This window comes from Cololabis saira, chromosome 4, assembly GCF_033807715.1.
Source record: "Cololabis saira isolate AMF1-May2022 chromosome 4, fColSai1.1, whole genome shotgun sequence".
Taxonomy (NCBI): Eukaryota; Metazoa; Chordata; class Actinopteri; order Beloniformes; family Belonidae; genus Cololabis; species Cololabis saira.
Window position 1 is genome coordinate 51,222,852 of NC_084590.1, and position 16,220 is coordinate 51,239,071.

Sequence of the window (16,220 nt, forward strand, 5' to 3'; positions counted from 1 at the left end):
AAAAATTCTTACAGATACAATAGGGCCTTCGCACTGTCAGTGCTTGGGCCCTAAAAATAACAGTAATTAAAGTAACACTATCATATGCTGTAACAATGCACCTTCCAATAATCATATCTACCTCACACTGCTGCACCTTTCAGTTTTTTTAATTGTATATATGTTAATAAGTGCCACATTTGTTTATTTACTGTTTGCTATTTTTAAATCTGGGTACAGTGAGTGAAATAACTGGAGTCAAATTCCTTGTTGGGCAAAGTTCAAACTTGGCCAATAAATCTGATTTTGATGTGTTTTAATTCAATTCAGTTCATCTATGTTGGCTTAAACCTTTGCGGTTCTTTCTTCATATCTGACGCATATTCAAGTGTTTTGTGCAGTTTGTGGTAAAATGAGATTGTAATCTATGTCAGTATTACAATAAATAAAAGAAAGAGAGTGATAAATGATCTCTCTTATGAAATAAAAGTCAGATTTGTGCTGATGGTGAACAAGAGAATAAAAAGTGCCTTGTGGTGGTCGGTGCTGCTCCTGGTACTGAGACTAATCACAGACAAACACTTATTAACCACAGTAAACTGAACAAGAGAAAAGATCCAAGTTTTACTGAAGATTTTTGACTTTCTTTGAAGTGTTAACAATCATACTAATATCCAGAAAACATTTACAATATTTACAACAAACTCTGAGGAACATTCATTGACCAAGTCAAGTTCATTTGTGCTTCGTGTTTCATGAACAAACGTTATTTCCACGGATCCCTTCACTCTCTCTCTTCATCAGTGACGCGGAGAGAAACTTTAAAAACCTGACGAAGCTGAAAACACGACAACAACAAAAAGGAAAACTTGGAATGAAACGGAAACATGTAATTAAAAAGAAAACTCTGGGGGAGTCATGTGACTCGGTGGACGAGACGGCTGCTTTGCTGAGCAGCTCCGCCGCGGCAGCGCAGACATTTATCCGTCAGTACATTAGTAGTAGAAACCTCCTCCGTACTACTTTGGACGAAGCGCTTGAGGAACAATGTGGAACGAAACTCAAGTAGAAATTAAAGCTGCAAGCAGCGATGAACGGGCCCTCGCAGTCATGGCCACCGTCCCCCATAAGCATATCAGAAATGACACCACCCACGACTTCCTATGTCAAACCATCCAAAAGTTATAGCAGAAAATAGGGACAACCAATCAGAAAAAGGGGCGGGACTAATTCAGGCCAATGAAGGTGAAGGACTCAATACAGAGTCTGATGACAACACCCACGAGTCTTTACGTCAAACCATTCAAAAGTTATAACAGAAAATAGGGACAACCAATCAGAAGAAGGGGCGGGGCTAATTCAGGCCAATGAAAGTCAAGGACTCAATACCGAGTCCGATGACACAACCCACATGTCTTTATCACCCATTCAAAAGTTATGGTAAAGAAAAGTATTCTAGGAGGCGCTGTTGAGCCAATAGGCCACGCCCATTAATGCAAACGATGAAATATCAAATTTATCGCCAGGCCTGGCTTGCATGCAAAATTTGGTGACTTTTGGTGAAACTATCAAATATCGACCAATCAGATGAAGATAATCGTCGCCACGGTAATGCTCTTGACTGAGAAAAGTAATGCGCATCGTCACAGCATCGAGACGCACATTTTAATGTATAACACACCATACAATTCGGGCCGCATTAACGGCCGAAGTAATGGCACGTTTAGGGGGGAAAAAAAGGCAAGCAGGCAAGCAGGCAAGCAGGCAAGCAAGCAAGCAAGCAAGCAAGCAAGCAAGCAAGCAAGCAAGCAAGCAAGAAAGAAAGAAAGAAAGAAAGAAAGAAAGAAAGAAAGAAAGAAAGAAAGAAAGAAAGAAAGAAAGAAAGAAAGAAAGAAAATGAATAGGGCCTTCGCACTGTAAGTGCTCGGGCCCTAATTAAAGGCTACATTTGGATGTATTGTTTTTTTTTACAATAATATAATGACAATAAACACTTTTGGACTCAACATGAAATAAATGGATATATGAGAAGCTTGTAAAACTCTGGAATTCAGAAACTATGTACATCTCCTTCATCATCATCATCATCATCATCATCATCATCATCATCATCATCATCATCATCATCATCATCATCATCATGGTCCAGTCAGAGTTTGTCCACACAAACTGGTTCTGCTTCAACTCTGTGGACAATCAGGACACGACTCATCCGTCCTGGACTCTCATCATCTCCAGCTGTAGAGATAAGAAGAAAGAAGAGAGGAGATGAAGGAGTGTTTGTAGAGATCCTTCCATCAGCTGTAGAGGAAGAAGAAAGAAGAGAGCATATAAATGAGTGTTTGCAGAGATCCCTCCATCAGCTGTAGAGGAAGAAGAAAGAAGAGAGCAGATAAAGGAGTGTTAATAGATATCCCTCCATCGGCTGTAGAGGGAAGAAGAAAGAGAGCAGATAAAGGAGTGTTTGCAGAGATCCCTCCATCAGCTGTAGAGGAAGAAGAAAGAAAAGGTTCTACTAACAGAACCAAGGCTGACATTGTGATTGACAGGTTACATCTTTGAGCTCCGACCTTTATATGTTCATGTGGTTGATTGTGAGATTGTTGCAGCTCCAGATCCAGGTCCAGATCCAGATCCAGGTTCAGGTTCAGGTCCAGGTCCAGGTCCAGGTCCAGGTCCAGGACTGTCGTGTCCTTCACGTGGTCGTGAACTTATTGTTGACGCTACGTTTCCTCATATTCTGCACTTCACTGCATCACCAGTGAGTGTCGCCAACGGACAAAACCTGAGAAATGTGTGTACGCCAGACATGATGTGAAGGACCAAAACTTTCTACGTTCAAATCACTTTTTTAACATCTGACGTGTTTTTTTTGCTATTGATGAATTTTACTAAATATCCGGACTGATCCGGACAGACTCTTAACACTGGTATTATTTTTTTAATAAATATGATATAAAAATGATATATTCCTGTATAACCTGTTAGGCTTGACAAGTACAATCCAAAAAAGTAATTGTGCCAAGTTTGGTGTTAATGGAGACTTCAGGTAAAAGGGTACTGAAATTTATTAAATGTAAAAAAATGGCCAAAAACAGTGGATTTAACATCAAAATATCAAGAAATGTCAAAAGGGGCAAATTTAGCAAAGCATTCAAGGAATCAATTCTGAAAGTTTACCTCTCAAGGACAAATGGTTGATTACATATATAATACATACACAGGAGTTAGCCAGTGGGAGGAACAACTTCCTAGCTCACATCAGGAATACACAGTGACTGCTGGGTATTTCCTTCTTGGAGACTCTACTTATCCTTTGCAGGACTGGCTCTTGAAACCATTCCATTCAACAGTCTTTAAGCACAAAGTCAACCGAGCACCAGTGGTCGTGTCACGGCTCAAAAGACAGAAAACCCAAATGCACAACATCAAACGGAGTATCAGAGTCCCAGGCCGACACACGGCCAAAGTTCAGGGGGCCGGGCCGACCGCCGAGACAGTTCCGGAGGCCGCCCTCGGGGCAGCGCAGGCGGGTCAGGAGGTCTGGGGGCGTAGCAGGCGGGTCAGGAGGTGTGGGGGCGTAGCAGGCGGGTCAGGAGGTCGGTCTGGGGGCGTAGCAGGCGGGTCAGGAGGTCTGGGGGCGTAGCAGGCGGGTCAGGAGGTCGGTCTGGGGGCGTAGCAGGCGGGTCAGGAGGTCTGGGGGCGTTGCAGGCGGGTAAGGAGGTCTGGGGGCGTAGCAGGCCGGTCAGGAGGTCTGGGGGCGTAGCAGGCGGGTCAGGAGGTCTGGGGGCGTAGCAGGCCGGTCAGGAGGTCTCGGGGCGTAGCAGGCGGGTCAGGAGGTCGGTCTGGGGGCGAAGAAGGCGGGTCAGGAGGTCTGGGGGCGTAGCAGGCGGGTCAGAAGGTCTGGGGGCGTAGCAGGCGGGTCAGGAGATTGGTCTGGGGGCGTAGCAGGCGGGTCAGGAGGTCTCGGGGCGTAGCAGCTGGGTCAGGAGGTCGGTCTGGGGGCGTAGCAGGCAGGATACGGGGAGCCGGCTTGGGGGGAACCCGGGTCCTCGGCGCTGGCTGAGGAGGTTCTGGGACCATCACCACCGCTGGAGCAGGAACAGGGGGCGATGCGTCCAGGACCACCGATAGAACCGGAACAGGGGGGCGATGCGACCGGGACCACCGCCGGAACAGAACAGGCTGGGACTGCCGCCGCCGTCTTTTCTCCTGAAGCTGGAGACTCCTGGGCCCATTTCGAGCCAGGAGTGTTCCCCAGAAAGGGGGAAGAGACTGGGGTGGGTCCGGGACCACCTCGGGAACAGCAACAGGCTGGGGCTGGCGGCATGTCCCTGTCCCCTTCAACATACGGTGGTAGGACGCCACTTTGTCACCGTAAAAGAGCTCCCACAGATCCACGTTCTTTCCTGGTGGGTCCATGCTGGCTGGGTTCATACTTTTGGCAAGATTGTACTGTCACGGCTCAAAAGACAGAGAACCCAAATGAACAACATCAAACGGAGTATCAGAGTCCAAGAGGCTTTAATCAGGTCAGAGGTAGGCAGGAGTCAAAAACCGGGAAGACAGGCAGATCAGGCAGACAAATCCAGGCAAGGGGCAGGCAAAAATCCAAAAACCGGGAATCAGGCAAAGTCACAAGCAGGCAGGCAGAAACAGACAGAATCAGGAATGCTGGAAAGCTAGGCATGAACGCTAGACAATCTGGCAACTGGCATGTGGAAATGGGCCGGTATATAAAGGGGAACTGATGATCATGGGAACCAGGTGTGCAGATGGGCGGGGAAGCACAGGTGAGGGGAAAGAGAAGATGTCTGGCTGATGAGGGTGGCAGGATCTGGAACAGGAGAGTGATCATGGAAAAAACCTATCCCCAACTGGGAAACCATGACAGGTTGTAGAAGATGAATTCAGCAGGTTTCCTTCTGTGATGTCCGACTGGTGAAATGAATGGTGATGACTTCCTGTCCACTACATAATCTGTGTGAAAGTCATGGAAAGACGTATGAAACATCATAGGATGAACCTGCAGCAGCAACACTTCAGCCAGTGGTGGCAGTGGCTCGGGGTGGAGAGGAGGAAGAGATGTTAGAGATGTGCTAATGCAGTATTTGTGGAATAGTTAATGCTATAGTTAGATTACATTCTGTATCTCAGAATGGTGTAACAATAAATTTGTGCTTTTTGCAGATATATGGATTTTGTCCATCCATCCATCTTCATCCACTTGATGTGGGACTGGTTAGCGGGGGCAGCAGTCTGAGCAGAGATGTCCAGACTTCCCTCACCCCACACATTTCCTCCAGCTCTTCTGGAGGGATCCAGAGACGTTCCCAGGTCAGCCAAAAGACATTCCCTCCGGTGTGGCCTGGATCTTCTCCTAGTGGGACATGCCAGGAACACCTTCCCAGGAGGTGTCCAGGGGGCATCATATGTTAGTCTTTCAAGTTTTAGGTATGACGTTGTCTGATTATTTTGCTTTTTTTGCTGTGCTGAGGTGTTTTTTGCAATTCCACACTTCACACTGATCACATCTTTAGAGTTTATCACTCGTGTGAGTATGTTGGTGCTTCTTTAGCTGACTTTGTTGGGTAAAAGATGCTCCACACTGATCACACCTAAACGGTTTATCTCCAGTGTGAATACGTTGGTGAATCTTTAGATTACCTGATGTGGTAAAAGCTGCTCCACACTGATCACACCTAAACGGTTTATCTCCAGTGTGAATACGTTGGTGAGTCCTTAGATGACTTTGTTGGGTAAAAGATGCTCCACACTGATCACATCTGAACGGTTTATCTCCAGTGTGAATGCGTTGGTGAATCTTTAGCGTTCCTGACTCAGTAAAAGCTGCTCCACACTGATCACATCTGAACGGTTTATCTCCAGTGTGAATACGTTGGTGAATCTTTAGATTACCTGATGTGCTAAAAGCTGCTCCACACTGATCACAAGTGAACGGTTTATCTCCAGTGTGAATACGTTGGTGAATCTTTAGACTACCTGATGTGGTAAAAGCTGTTCCACACTGATCACACCTAAACGGTTTTTCTCCAGTGTGAGTACGTTGGTGCTTCTTTAGCTGACTTGATGTGGTAAAAGCTGCTCCACACTGATCACACCTAAACGGTTTTTCTCCAGTGTGAACACGTTGGTGAGTCCTTAGACTACCTTGTTGGGTAAAAGCTGCTCCACACTGATCACAAGTGAACGGTTTATCTCCAGAGTGAATACGTTGGTGAGTCCTTAGATGACTTTGTCGGGTAAAAGCTGCTCCACACTGATCACACCTAAACGGTTTATCTCCAGTGTGAATACGTTGGTGAGTCCTTAGACTACCTCGTTGGGTAAAAGCTGCTCCACACTGATCACAAGTGAACGGTTTATCTCCAGTGTGAACACGTTGGTGAATCTTTAGACTACCTGATGCGGTAAAAGCTGCTCCACACTGATCACACCTAAATGGTTTTTCTCCAGTGTGAGTACGCTGGTGAATCTTTAGCTTTCCTGACTCAGTAAAAGCTGCTCCACACTGATCACACCTAAACGGTTTATCTCCAGTGTGAATACGTTGGTGAGTCCTTAGATTACCTGACAGAGTAAAAGCTGCTCCACACTGATCACAAGTGAACGGTTTATCTCCAGTGTGAATCATCTTATGTTTTCTCAGACCTGATGAAGTGGTGAGGACTTTCTTGCAGTGATCACAACGATAACTTGTGGGTCTCTCTTTGCCTTTATGTTTCTGTAAGGACAGAGAAGAAGAATTAAATCATCTTGTTGGCTGACTCTCAAAAGCTTTTCAGTTTCTATAAAGTGCTGTCTGTCTCAGTGCTGTTATTGACAGCCAGAAACCTTCTGATGAAACATCTCAGTACGTCAAATCAAAAGTGTAAATAGTTAAAGCTACTAACACGAAAACCATCAAAATAGTTCATTAATAGGGATGGGTATTGATAAGATCTTCCAACCATGTTTCATTCTGCTTATCGATTCGGTTTTTATCGATTCCCTTATCAATTCTCATTTGGGAAAAAAGAGTAAAGAAAGAAAAAATTCCTACAGATACAATAGGGCCTTCGCACTGTAAGTGCTAGGGCCCTAAAAATGTCATACATTCTGGATTCATCGAGCTTCTCTCAGATCCCGGGGGAGGCGGGGGACATCGAGTCCGAGTGGACCAAGTTCGGGCGGTCCTGGAGGCAAAAACCTGGGTCTGGGAGGAGTTTGGTGAGAGCATGGAGGAAGACTTTCGGTCGGCCTCGAGGAAATTCTGGAGGACCGTTCGGCGCCTCAGAAGGGAGAAGCAGTAAGACTGCAAGCTGGATGTGATTCTTGAACAGAATCGCAGGCTAGCGGCGGTCTTTGAGCTCTTTGACAAGATGGATCTTGGAGAAGTTGGAAGCTCGGCTTGGCGGGAATTGATCACAATTCGTCTGTTTGGAGTCGCCATTGAGGAACCAGAGACTTAAGGCAGACGGAAAAGGCAAGGCAAATTTATTTAATGGAGTCTGCCTGTTTCTTTTCAATATAATTGTTGATTCTATAATCTGACCATGACAGGGCAGCTTGGCCGGCCGCTCCAGTCACAATCTCCCTGGTGGAATGAAAACAAGGTGACTCTGCCCCCACTAGCGCTCCCCTCTCCCAGGAACATCTGTGGACCTGTTTCAGAACTGTACGGGTCTGTGGACCTGGACCAGAACTGTACCGGGTCTGTGGACCTGGATCAGAACTGTACCGGGTCTGTGGACCTGTTTCAGAACTGTACCGGGTCTGTGGACCTGGATCAGAACTGTACCGGGTCTGTGGACATGGATCAGAACTGTACCGGGTCTGTGGACCTGGATCAGAACTGTACCGGGACTGTGGACCTGGATCAGAACTGTACCGGGCCGTCTGATAACATCAAGGACATTGGCTGAGAGCAGCTCTAAGGCGAAGTTTCACAGACTTACCGCTCACACACACTTGCTGATAACCACACCTCCCTCCAAAGTCAACGCCTTCCTCGGCCCCCCCTCTTATCAGTCCTGGTCAATTCAGCACACCAGATTCTAGTTAAACTATAAGCTTGTCTGATTAACATCTAAAACATGCTGGATAGGGGCTCTCAAGGACCAGGATTCGGCACCCCTGATATATATCAACTTTTAACCTTTTATAGGACGTGATTGGTTCATGAGTTTTAGGATGCGCCACCATCTGTCATGCCGCACTCCTGAAGCAACCTCTCTCGGAAGAGCCACTGCCTTTAATAGGCACAATGTGGGGGAGTTCTTCGATAACCTCACTTCAGTGATGGACAGGTAACATTATGATTGATAGACAAGGCCTACCACATAAACTGACTAAATCTGCAACCTCAAACTGCTTTAAGCTTCTTTGATTAACAGCACTAATTTTGAATGTTATTTCAGGTACAGTTTCCCTCCACACATGATCTATAACATGGATGAAACTGGTGTTACAACAGTGCAGACACCCAAGCAAATTGTAACAGAAATGGGGAAGAAGCAAGTGGGTTCTGTAACATCTGCTGAAAGAGGGGAGCTTGTCACTGTGGCCTGTGCAGTAAATGCCACTGGAAATGCAGCCCCACCCATGTTCATCTTTCCCCGTGTCCGTTTCAAGGACCACTTCATCAGGGGATCACCAGCAGGATCCATAGGTCAGGCAACAAAATCTGGATGGATGAATGAAGAAGCCTTTGTCATCTTTCTGGAGCACTTCATACATCACACAAACTGCTCTATTGATCACCCAGTTCTGCTGATTCTTGATAATCATGAATCTCACATTTCACTGAAGGCTGTGAAAATTGTGTGTAGAAACCTTGGTGTTGTTTTTGGTCAGGATTTGTCGTTTAAACCATATGTCAATGAGGTTTGTAAAATAGCATTTTTCCATCTCCGTAATATTGCAAAGATTAGGAAAATCCTCTCGCAGAAAAACTAGTTCATGCGTTTGTATCTTCTAGACTAGATTACTGTAATGTGTTATTAGCAGGATGTCCAAGTAATTTGCTGAATAGGCTCCAGCTGATCCAGAATGCAGCAGCACGAGTGAGTTTGAATTGAATTGAAAACTGCAAAGGAAAATGGTGTTGTCATGCTCACTCTGCCACCTCACACCTCCCATTGCTTGCAACCCTTAGACAAAACAGTCTATGGACCACTGAAGACCTACTACAATAGAGCCATGGATGGTTGGATGCGTACAAACCCTGGTAAAACCGCAACAATGTATGATATTCCAGGACTAGTGAAGGAAGCATTCATGTCAGCAATGACACCGAGGAACATCATCTCAGGATTTAAAACAACAGGCATATTCCCTTTTAGCAGGGATACCTTTTGTTTTCCTCGTGAGATTATTCTTTTCCTCTGCAGCTACAAATAGAGTTAATATCTTTTCCTCAACAAACTAGTTTTATCTGCAGATTGGGGTTAATCGCAGCGCAGAGAGCTGGCCAGCAACTGCGTTTAGCTGGAGAAGTGGGAATAAAACCCGTGTTTTGATCCGACCGGGTCTGTGTGAGTGTTTGTTTGTGGTTTACTGTGGAAGGTTATGTTTGGTCGTTACAGCCGCGATCCAACCGAGCCGACGATTGATTGGTGCAGATACAAAGAATATAATAATCAGCTGCATGTACAGAACACCTGGATCTTGTCTAGATACATTCAACCAAAAATTAGATGTCCTTTTCGGTAACATAAGGTACACAATGTGTGGGGATTTCAATGTAGACCTTCTAAACCCCCATGGACATCCTAAAATAACAGACTTTATTAATGCAATATATAGCAAAAGTCAATTCCCATTAATCACAAAGCCAAGTAGAATCACAATAGAAACAGCCACATTGATTGATCATATTTATATAAATGAAATAGAATGCCAAGCCACGGCGGGACTACTTATAAATGATATCAGTGATCATCTCCCTGTTTTCAGTATCTTTCCACAGCTTCTTAAAAAGGAAACCAAAACCAAAATGCTCAACCACAAACTCACTAGACGTAGAACACCCGAATCTGTTGCTGCGTTCAGGGAAGACCTGAGCATCCTGACGTGGGATGAGGTTTACGCCACAGACGACCCAAACAAGGCCTACGAAGCCTTTCTGTCCACTACAATTAAGCATTATGACAAACATTGTCCGTTAAGAAAGGCTACATCCAAGAACAAAGCCAGACTAGATCAGCCATGGATTACAAAGGGCCTTGGAAACGCATGTAAAAAGAAAAACCTATTATATAAATTATATATGAAACATAGGACCAAGGAAGCAGAACTTAGATATAAAACATATAAAAATAAACTAATAATTATTATCAGATCTAAAAAAAGGAATATTATCATAAACAACTGGAACAGCATAAGAATAATATGCAAGGGACATAAAAAATATTAAATAATACAATAAAAAAAGGTAAGGTTAATAACGGTTACCCAGATCATTTTATTAAAGATAATATTATTATAAATAAAACCAAAGAAATAGCTGATGAATTTAATAACTTCTTTGTAAACGTGGGGCCTAGTCTGGCAAATGACATTGTGGAACCGAGTGATTGTGAGGAACTCAATGAAAGGAGCATCAAACAAAATCCAAATTCAATATTTATTAGGAGGGTAGATGAAAGTGAAATTCTGGAAATAGTTCATCAATTAAAAAACAAAAAATCAACTGACTGCACTGACATAGACATGACACTGGTCAAAGATATCATAGATTGCATAGTAACCCCATTCACATACATCTGCAACCAATCCTTCCTAACTGGCATCTTTCCAACCAACATGAAGACCGCAAAAGTAGTTCCCATGTTTAAACATGGAGATAAACACAACTTTACAAACTACAGACCGATTTCACTACTCTCACAATTTTCAAAAATCTTAGAAAAACTGTTTGTAGTACGGCTTGACGATTTTATAGAAAATCACAATCTATTACCCAATCACCAGTACGGATTCAGGTCGACATCGATGGCAGTTACGGAGTTGGTTGAACATATATCTACAGCAATTAATGACAAGGAATATACAGTGGGGGTTTTCGTTGATTTACGAAAGGCATTTGACACTATTCATTATGGTTTACTATTACAGAAATTAGAAAGGTATGGGATCAGGGGAATAGCGAACACATGGGTTAAAAGCTATCTTAGCGACAGACACCAGTTTGTACATATGAACGGTGCCGACTCAAATAAGGAAAGGATCACTTATGGGGTTCCACAAGGCTCGGTACTAGGGCCAAAGCTATTTATACTGTACATAAATGATATATGTGATATATTGACAAATATGAAATGTGTTCTGTTCGCAGACGACACAAGTCTGTATTGCTCAGGGAAACACCTGGAGCAACTCCAGGTAACAGTTGAAAAAGAGCTTAAAACTCTGAAAAAATGGTTTGACATCAATAAACTGTCATTAAATCTAAGCAAAACAAAATTCATCATCTTTGGAAACCACAAGATTGACAAACAGTTCAAAATCAAGTTTGACGGTGTTGAAATCGATCAAGTGCATGAAAACACATTTCTGGGCATCATAATTGACAGCAAACTAAACTGGAAACCTCACATTAATAACTTAAGATCAAAATTATCCAAAACAATAGCTATACTGTACAAAATGAAAGCAAATTTGGACCAGAACTCACTGTATCTACTGTATTGTTCCCTCGTACTTCCACACATCAGTTACTGTGTGGAAATATGGGGGAACAACTATCAAACAAACATAAACCCAATATTTATACTCCAAAAAAAAGCAATCAGAATTGTCAACCATGCTGAATACTACGCACCAACAAATCCACTTTTCATCCGGTCAAACACCATAAAATTATAGGATTTAATCAAATTCAAGACAGCAATAACAATGTACAAGGCAACACAACCAGATGCTCCCACGCTGTGTCCTGGAGTTGTTCCAGGTAAATACTAACTAACTAACTAACTAACTAACTAACTAACTAACTAACAGGTGAGGGAAAGCAGGCACAACCTAAGGGGCTATGGCATTTTTGAGCAGAAATGGCCAAGAACAAAAAAAAATGTCAAGGTGTATCAGTGTCGAAGGGGTGAAACTGTGGAACCGCCTGGATGAGGAACTAAAAAAAAGTAGCTCAATTTATAAATTTAAAAAAAATTATAAATCTAAAATAATGGATAAATATAGAACACTAATATAAATTATCTTCATATTAAACTGTCTAAATTACGCAACTTTCCTCCTGCAGCTGTCCTCAAATCGTGAGTGACCACATTTATTTTCTTCTCTTATTTGTTTATTTTCTTTGTTTTGTTCGTTCGTTTCGTTTTCTTCTTATTAGTACCTTTTGTTTCTGAAGTTTGCCTTTGTTGAAAAGGATAGGCAAAATAAGCCATGAGGCTTCAGCCTGAACCTTTTTGGTCAAAAAAAAAAAAGGAAATGTGTGCATATATATAATATATACATTTATACCTGGGTCAAAGACGTATAAGGCCTTTGAGTAGCCCATTTTTAAAATACTTAAAATAAATATATTTTTGGACATTTTCCAAACATTTGAAATGTAGTGTACACATACATGTATGTGAAAACTTCAAACAAAGGTATTTTAGTGTTTTTAAACCTTTAAACCGTCATTTGGGGCGACCATTTATCTCAAAATTAATAGATTTCCATAACAAAATTTATATTTTAAGTGATTTAAGTATCAGTAATTCAATTAACTGTTCAAGAAAGATACACATTTTTCCTTTCATTTTTTGAAAACCATTTTTAAATACATTCTATCCATAATGGCAGTGTCACCCTCTTACTTACTCTAAAATTCATAAAACTGATTTAAAATGTGTACAAGGTGTATCCACTTATGCATGCTATACCAATAATTTATATTTGAACCAAAACTGATAGACATTCAATTTTGAATTTGATACAGAATTGCCATTTGTTGGTTACCCCACATGACAGGTGGTCACCCCACATGATGCTTTCAAGTTTAATCAAATATAACAGGCTAACAGTTAGCTATATGATCTAAGCTAGCTACTTCTCACCACATATTACTAACAAATTTACCTTCAAAATATAGATTTGCAAATAAAACTAATTATTTACAGTTTTAGGGTGGTCACGCCACATGATATCAAAATGTGACGTATACACTGCAGCAGTTAGAAAGAGGATTTATTTGTAAAGGAGAGAGAGACTACTGACCTGCAGGTTGTCTCTCTGGGACCCTCATGGAGTAACTGGCTGATGCAACATCCTCTTTGAGATGATTGTCAATATAAAAGTCCCTCAATTGTATTTTTTTCATGGTCACCCCAGATGATAATTCAGATAATGAACATATTCGGACAAGATTAGTTTGTGTATTATGATTGAAATGTGTGTACAAATGTTCCATAACTTTGTCAATAAATCTAAAACAAGTTTGAAAGTATGCCCAATAGGGCAAGCATTATTTTTAAATTGTTTTAATGTGATTTAAAACCAGTTGTCCAAACAGAAGTCAAGGCCGGACGGTCACCCCACATGATGTTTTCACACTTCAGATGGCAGAAAATGACCAATAACCAACATGTTTAAATAAAATAAGAGTGGGCACAGGTAGAAGGAACGTATTAGACATACATGTTACATTTTTTATTCATTTTTATGTTTATTATTAGGTAAAAAGTTCCATCGGACAGAAAAAGTAAGCGTCACGTCTTTGACCCACCTGTGTGTATACATACATTTACAGTGTGTATATGCAAACATCTTAAAATGTAAATGACCAAAACAAAATAAACTAAACTAAACTAAACCTCTCTGTTATCTCAGATACTCGGCCTCCGTGGTTCTGCCTCCGAGCAGGAAAGTGGTGAAAAGTTAAACCATTATTGATCTTTTCCCCACGTTACGTGGAGCTGCTGCAGCTACAACACAGCAGCGGTTACCATGGTTACCATGGTTACAGAATAACCACAACACAGCAACGGGTTACCATGGTTACAGAATAACCACAACACAGCAACGGGTTACCATGGTTACCATGGTAACGGGTTACCAGCTTCTGCTGAACTCCGCCCCCTGGAGCTGCTGATACGTCACCGTCGCCGCCATTTTGGATGTTCAAGACTGTAAACTAATACAAGTAAATGGACTTATTTTCATAAAACTCCTTTCTACAAAGAAATGTACGTTTTACGTCTCATTTATTCATTCACACACGCACTTTTTTCCTATTTTTCTTTTTTTCCCTCTTTTTTCCAAATTTTTTCAATTTTTTTCCTCTTTTTTCCTAATTTTTCCTTATTTTCATAAAGCGTCTTTCTACAAAGAAATGTACGTTTTACGTCTCATTTATTCATTCACACACGCACTAATATACTTGGGAAACAGTTAGGCACCAAATAAAATATATTTAATTTTCTCAGATGGCAAAAATAAGAACTTTATTGATCCCACATAGGAGTAATTCATGTTCTATCAGCTATAGAGAACAAGGTAGTGCCAAAAAACTATATATATCCCCCTCACAAAAATAAGAAAAATAGAGAAACATATTCTCTCATTAGCAAAGCATATTTTACAAAAACATATTTTAAAATGTTCAAGTTACAAAATAACATATTTGAACCATTTTTCAGATTTTTTCAGTTATTTTATTGTCTGGAAAATGGTTCAAATATGTTATTTTGTTATTTGAAAATGTGTTTTGTTTGAGAAAATGCTTTGAGATAAATGTGAGGGAAGAGTTGGTGGAGAATCAAGTCCTAGCAACAAGGATCTCCCACAGGAAGAGAGAGTTGAAGCTTCTGCTTCTTCTAGTAGGCCGTCAGGTCACCCACCTTTTCCTTTCATTTCGCTCCCTCCTGGGTGTAAATTCTTTTCACTTTAAAAAAAAAGAGCTATTTATGTTAAGCATACGATAAAAGTGTGAAAGTGTGAAATGAAGTATTTTCATGATCGTTATTTTAATAGCGGGACTATTAAATAATAAAATTGAATAAAAGGCTTGTAATATTTCAGTTGTTGTAATGAATCCAGAATGGATGACATTTTTTTTTTTTTTTTAATTGCATTACAGAAAATAAAGAACTTTATCACAATATTCTAATGTTCTGACACAGTCCTGTAGGTGTAGTTAAGTAGATCAAATCCATTTCACTGACAGAGCTATGATTGTTATTAATTTAAATTCAATCAAGATATGCTGAAATAGCCCCAAATAAATAAACTTTGCATGTGTTAAACATAATGGTTTTATATTAACTGGAGGTTAGGTATATTATCATGGTCGTGACATTAATGGGATAGTGTTGCATAGACATGTCTAGTGATAAAGATGATGATAAAACACAATGATAAAAACTAAATCACATTATGGGCCATTTTTATTATTTCACTTTAGTTTATAATTCATCTTCATTGTGGCCTCATATAACACTGTTTTTAGTCATGTTTGTGCACTTTTCGGCTCATTATATTGTATTTTTCTACATATTTGGGAAGACGAGGTTGCTCCAACATTGTATGACGTCAGGTGTGTTTACATCAGGGGCCGCTGCTATTGGTCCAGCGCGATCACGTGACGCGTCCGAAGCACTCCTCGACACCGGCGCCGCTGGAAATAGTCCCGCTATTAAAATAACGATCGTGAAAATACTTCTCAAAAATCTGAGTTCAAACTTTTATCCTATGCTTAACATAAATAGTTCTTTTTTTAAAGTGAAAAGAATTTACACCGAGGAGGTGGAGCGAGATCCTCTTTCTGAAGACATTTACGTGGTTGACCTGGCGGACTAATTCAGACGAAACACGTTTAAAACACGTTTAAAACACGTTTAAAACACGTTTCTGACCCGCAGAACCTGCAGAACCTGGACCTGAACACTGACCTGCAGACCAGAGGAAGATCCCGCTCTGGTCCTGATGCTGGACTCCTGGTCCCGGTCCATCTCCGAGTCCTAGTCCTGGTTCTGATCCTGCAGATCTTCAATCGTCTGCAAAACCTCCACTGTGAGGACGGAACCGGAACCACGTGACCTCTTTATTTAAAAAAGAAACTTTATTATCCAAACTTGCTGAACAAACAGCAACCAGGTTTTAGGACCCAGAGCGGCTTCATGTGGCGGGCGGTGATTCGGGGAAATGTCGCCATCTGCTGGACGAATAAATGAAGTGCAACACCAAACGGAGGAGGAAGGAGGAAAACTCATTCTAGAATTCTTTAGAAAACCAGA

The 16,220-nt window shown here is 41.6% G+C and overlaps 2 protein-coding genes across 2 annotated transcripts in view; both read right to left on the reverse strand.

Annotated features, from left to right (window-relative positions):
* Nucleotides 1-15,976, reverse strand: part of LOC133442130 (zinc finger protein 665-like) — a 64,801-nt gene extending 48,825 nt beyond the window's left edge. Inside the window, exon 1 of the mRNA XM_061720079.1 lies at nucleotides 15,876-15,976. Coding sequence (XP_061576063.1) covers nucleotides 15,876-15,935 — 60 coding nt within the window. The 5' untranslated portion in view covers nucleotides 15,936-15,976. The remainder of the gene's footprint in view (nucleotides 1-15,875) is intronic.
* On the reverse strand, nucleotides 5,342-6,721 carry LOC133442150 (zinc finger protein ZFP2-like). Its single transcript, XM_061720106.1, has one exon. It carries the CDS (start codon nucleotides 6,632-6,634, stop codon nucleotides 5,516-5,518), a length of 1,119 nt encoding a protein of 372 aa, XP_061576090.1. The 5' UTR covers nucleotides 6,635-6,721; the 3' UTR covers nucleotides 5,342-5,515.
* Nucleotides 15,977-16,220: the final 244 nt, after the last annotated feature.

What these genes read in the sequence shown, in the direction of transcription:
- LOC133442150 (XM_061720106.1), bottom strand. Translation starts at nt 6,634, where the DNA reads ATGATTCACACTGGAGATAAACCGTTCACTTGTGATCAGTGTGGAGCA.